Source organism: Lactuca serriola, chromosome 7 (genome assembly GCF_051521515.1).
Source record: "Lactuca serriola cultivar US96UC23 chromosome 7, Lser_US96UC23_V15, whole genome shotgun sequence".
Taxonomy (NCBI): Eukaryota; Viridiplantae; Streptophyta; class Magnoliopsida; order Asterales; family Asteraceae; genus Lactuca; species Lactuca serriola.
The window spans coordinates 69,620,087-69,626,004 of NC_136414.1; the positions used below are offsets into that span (position 1 = coordinate 69,620,087).

Consider the following 5,918-nt stretch of genomic DNA (forward strand, 5'->3'; position numbering starts at 1 on the left):
ACATTTTAACCCCAAAACCAACACCCACTAAATATTATAGATTTTAGGGCTACTATTCATTTATTAATTTTACTTATTTATTTATTTAATAAACGGGGTGTTACACTAAGTTTATGATACTTTAATAGATTCTTGAAAGTCCGATCTAAAGCTTCAAATGCATGCTTGTGAATCATGGTTGCTTTATCCCAAATGATCAATGAGATTTTTTATAATAAACTGACGAGTTCACTATCTGGTGATATGGAGCAAACAGAATCCACATTAAGAACCAAAAGAATTATAAACCGGAAGTGTGCTGTCTTGCTGCCGGTTAATAATAAAGAAGCAATCCTACTTGAAGCAATATTTAAAACAATTTGAGCATTACATCTAACTGCGGCATATAATGTCTTCTAAAGATAGGTTTTACCTGTTCCACCATAACCATAGACAAAGAAAACACCTCAATTATTATTCTGAATTGCAGTCATCATGTCATCAAAAGTGCTTCGTTGCTCATGTGTTAAGGCAATGGAAAGCTTATCAAACTCGTTCTTTAAAACTAATATGTCATAATCTAGCTACTTAATGAAAAGACGATAGTTTGAAAAAGATAGAGAATCACCATAAGGGAAATGTATCATTGTATACTTTTTGAGACTTGAATTGTTACGGAGTAAAATTTGTTCAATCTCAAACAAAATTATGTTCTTAATTTAATTTTCATTAAGTGATAAACCTGCAAGGAAAATGGTATAATAATTAGAATCAATTAAAAAATAAGTTTGTTTAGAAAATAAAACTATTCTCTTATTAGCAAGGATAAATATAATTTTAATTCTGAAAATGGATTTAATAGAAAATATATAATGTGGCAGTCCTAGGATTAATAGGTGTTCATCGCATACCTTTTTTTTTTTTTTGGCTAAATTTGCTCACTATTTAAGCCTCTTAATTTTTTTAGAACGGCATTTACGACTCTTAATGACTTTAATGGTATAGTTGATATCAATTAATACGAAACATAGATTCGCATGGCATTCTTGAAAACAACCCCATTTACTCTCTCTCTCTCTCTCTCTCTCTCTCTCTCTCTCTCTCTCTCTCTCTCTCTCTCTCTCTCTCTCTCTCTCTCTCTCTCTCTCTCTCTCTCTGTATAAAATGGTACATTGAGCCGTGCCATTGTATCCTGTATCAATATACATATCGATCCCTTTGTGGAAGTACTCAGTTCTATTAGATTATCAAGGATCATGGGTAAAACACAAAGCTTAAACCTTCTTAAGGGTGCAAAAACCATCGAAGATACAGTAAGATATGTGTGTTTGAAAGAGGGAGAAGGCGATCATGAGCATGAGCCATTGAGTGCTGGGGCTAGGTTTTTTCATGAGCCAGGTTTTAATGTCTACATCCTCACTAAAATTGGTTCAAAATCCTCATTCGATATCGACCGAACTAAAGCCTATCTGATTCAGATGATTGATAAATATCCTTGCTTCTCTCAAGTGGTGGTATACTACTAAACTACAGAATGATGTTTTGACACCTTCATATGCATTATAAGCTAGAGTTTAAGAATTTAACTATCATTCATGAAAGTTCTTTTTTCAGTCTTTCAATTGTCTGAAATACTATTCATTGGTTGTTATACAGGTTAAAGATAAAGAAAGTGGGAGCATGAAGTGGGTTCACACACATGTTAACATAGATGACCATCTTATTGTACCGGATATCGAACAAAACATGGATTCCTCAGACCAATTCATCGAAGATTACATCTCAAATCTTACTGTAACTTGTATTGACAACTTGAAACCATTATGGGATGTACACATCCTCAACACAAGGACCTCGGATGCACAAGGCACATGCATCTTTCGTGCTCATCATTCACTTGGAGATGGTCTCTCATTTATGAGTATGTTGCTTTCTCTTAGTCGAAAGGCCTCCGATCCTGAGGCATTGCCTACACTTCCCATGAATATGAAGGCTCATCATCATACCACCACAGCTACAAATGTTATTTCCTTTTGTATGGTTCTTTGGAACACTTTTGTCGCACTTATGTTGTTTGTGTTCACTACCATGTTTCTAAAAGACACAGAAACACCTATGAAAGCCTCAACTGGTGTTGAAGATAGACGTCGGCGCATTGTTACTCGAAGTGTTAGCCTAGCTGACATAAAGTTGGTGAAAAACGCTGTGAATGCTGTAAGTATATATTTATTCTTAAATTTTGCATGTTGATGCCCTATGGCAATGATATCATCACAAATCTTAATTATCGATAAGTTTGTTCGGTTAGCTCTTTTCTGTATATCATGAAAGCGTTACATTCTTTTTTGTTAAGCACAATTATTTGGGAGATCTAAGAACACCAATATTAAGTGCGTCTAATGAACAAACGATCTTTAATATTAACATACGAAAACTTATAATGTGTACGTATTACAATATTACATGTTCACCGATACTTGTTTTATAGACTGTGAACGATGTAATAGTTGGAGTTATACAAGCTGGTTTCAACCGTTACCTAAAGCGGAGATATGGTGAGCTTCTTTTTATATAAAGTACAAAACTTACGAGTAAGAAACTATGTAGCTGCACAGAGAATATGAACAATAACAAAACATGAACCCTGTTACAGAAGAGATAAATAGTCCTGTTCCAGAAAACATTCTCCTTCGTGCAATGATTTCTTATAACTTGCGAGCTTCTGTGAATGTTGATGTGAGTATTTTCCCTCCTTACTTTTCCTGTATGTGAAAGAATGTCTTATTAGTTGTTGCCTAATTGCTGAACAGTTTTATGTCTGTACGATATATACTAGGCTTCTGCGAAAAATACAAATGAAAACGAAACATGGGGATACAAGGTAGGTTATATACTACTTCCATTCAACGTCAAGCATAGAAGTGACCCGTTAGACTATGTACGGGAAGCAAAGTCTACCATGGAACGCAGAAAAGCTTCTTTAGAACCATTTGCCACTAGATTCTTTGCGAAGTCATTGGTCAATAAGTTGTTTGGTATGAAGGTACTTGATCTATACTTGTATTGATTTGCCAACAAAAAATAACTTATTGAGAAATTAAATATCCTTTAATATATATTTTCCTACTCGTATCTTCTTATCTCCATGTATCTTCTCCATGTATCTTTTTATCTATATCAAATGGTATCTTCTTATTGATACGAAATGATAATATATAAATGTCTTAATTTGATAAAATTAAGATATTTATATCATTTTACATGGAAAGAAAGACAAATAGAAAAAAAATAGAAAGATATTTAATTTCTCTTATTTAGTTCTTTAGTTTAGGAATCTTAATATTTAGTTTAGGAATGAGAAATTAAATATTATCTTATATTTTATTCTTATTTATCTTCTTATCCTATCAAATGTTGATATGTGTCATATTTAATGACACGTTTAATAAAATTGATAAGATTTTAAGCCACTTGTCATCATTTAATATAGGTAGGAGGATAGTAAAAATAAAATGGAGGAGGATTTTTAATTTCTCATCCTAATATTATAACCATAAATTGTTTTGTTATTTTGATTGATCAAAGACTTTAAACATTATGCATGTTCTAGCTTTCCTAAAAAATCCCGATTTAATAAATAAATAAACTAAAAAAAAAAAAAGAAACTAACAAATTAATACTACATTTTTTATGTAGATTACTTAAATGGACAACAATATTAAAGATTCATAACTATGATTTAAATAAATAGATCTGTTTATGAAATAGATAACAATATTAAAGATTCATAATTATGATTTAAATAAATAGATCTAAAAAGAACTAAAAAGTTATTATTTCATTTTTTAATGTTTCAACATTTAAGCTGTTTGGTAAACTAATCTATATTTTACTTGTGACCGAATCAAAATGGTCACAAAATCCATCTTAATAGTTCAACATTACACCTCATTTGAGCCATTCTTTTTCATTATCTTCCCTTAGTTTCCTCTCTTCTTTTTTCATAGTCTTTTCTTTTGACCGACGTTTTGATATATAATATATGAGGGGCTGCAACAAATAAGCACTCTAACACCAGCAACAAAAAAGAAAAGAATTTGGATATGTAAACAATGAACAAAAAGAAGAAGGTTCAACCACTTTTCTTCGCTTTCCTTTGTTCCTTTTTCCCAGTTAGTTAATCAACCTCTTGCGAACGCCCTTGCTCTTCTTGACTGTAAATCTATTTTTTTACTTCCCATGTTTGTGTTGCACGTTGGTTCGCCATGGCACTCGTAAAATTATAGTTATAGGGCCGATACATGGCATGGTAGTCTATCAGTGATGCGAAACAGCCAACGGCAACCCTTGCTATAATTATCGTGACTCTAACATTATACCCTAGCATACATAATCTAAAAAGCTTATTAATTGGTATTATTTACAATTTATTTGTTTTATTTCTACTATAATAAATGAAGGGTTTTTTTGTCACATGTCCTCTTCTCCTTCATTTGGACCCATGGCATTTTCTAGAATTTTTAATTTTTTTATTTTCCACTTGTAATTTTATTGTATTTTTCATTTTATTAAATTAAAATTCCACATTTAATGTGTAAGGTAATATATATGTAAAGTATTTATTAGAAAAAGATTATATATGTAATGTATTCAATACATTAAAGTCTCATTAATTTTAATAATTCAAATTTTTCTTATTTTTCTTATAAATTCAAACTTTTCAAATTGTTAAAATTTTATATTTATTTTTTTAATTAAACTCATGTAATACATGGGTCTCACACCTAGTTATTGAATATATGGTTAGCATTCCTTTATCTAATTATTATGTTATTTTTATTATTTGTTTTCACCATAATAACATAGCTAATTTATCAAGTTGAGTTATTTATTAGTTCTTTTTTTATTATTTTATACTTATTATAATTTTATTATAATTATTAAGTTGTTTTTTTTTTGTTTTTTTAATTATTTGGGTTTTATTTATATAACTAACCTTAACAACCAACATGATTTTATTCCTAACGTATGAATCATTCAGCACTAAACCATTTAAAAGTTACAAAACAACCACTAAAAATTATTACGTATATAGATTGCAGGAAAGTTGAATCGAAATGTTTACTACAACACAACATTTTGTTTCTCCAATATGCCTGGACCAAAAGAAGAAATATGTGTCCTCGGACATGAAGTTACCTATCTTGCTCCTAGTCTTTACGGGATACCCAGTGTGAGGACGATTAATTAATTCCTTAATAGTCATTAAAATCAATCTAATTTGTGAAAGCTTGAAATTGATGATTTTTTTTTTTGTTTCATACAGGGATTGATGATTCATGTGATCAGTTATGTTGATAACGTGACATTTGTGCTATCAGCAGATGAAAAAACTATACCTGACCCCAGAAGGTTATGTGACGACCTTCAACAATCACTGCACCACATCAAGTGTTCAGTTTTAGCTAAACCATGTGTAGAGAACTAGGTTTCGAGACATATATGATTACAACAGTATGTATGTATAAGTGTGTGTTAGAATGTGTATGCATATTTGTTTGCTTATTCACATATAAGGATCTCTAGAACATATCAATAGTTTATTGAGTAAATTACAGCCTTTACCCTTGTGGTTTATATGAAATAATAGTGTTGCTCCTACTTATGGAAAAGTAATGTACACCACACATCCTTATGGAAGGTTTTGGTAACATTGATAGTCCTCCCTTTAACAACCCTAATAGATGGGTTGTTAAACGTTCAAAAAGACAAAAATGATCTTCTACCAGTGCTTCCACCACCACCACTACCACCCACCTATTGTTGGAACTTTGTCCTGCATAATACAATGTGGGACTTGTCCCACATAGGAAGAAAAGAAAACATTCTCCCTCTTTATAAGACTTTTCTCACCCATTTAATCAAATGGATCAAGTAAT

General features: G+C 31.1%; 1 protein-coding gene across 1 annotated transcript; it reads left to right on the forward strand.

Moving 5' to 3' along the window:
* Positions 1-1,181: 1,181 nt before the first annotated feature.
* LOC145062136 (wax ester synthase/diacylglycerol acyltransferase 11-like) lies at positions 1,182-5,651 on the forward strand. Its single transcript, XM_079009772.1, has 7 exons — positions 1,182-1,493; positions 1,636-2,193; positions 2,468-2,534; positions 2,633-2,715; positions 2,816-3,022; positions 5,075-5,212; positions 5,306-5,651. Exons 1-7 carry the CDS (start codon positions 1,236-1,238, stop codon positions 5,465-5,467), a joined length of 1,473 nt encoding a protein of 490 aa, XP_078865898.1. The 5' UTR covers positions 1,182-1,235; the 3' UTR covers positions 5,468-5,651.
* The last annotated feature ends 267 nt before the right edge of the window (positions 5,652-5,918 follow it).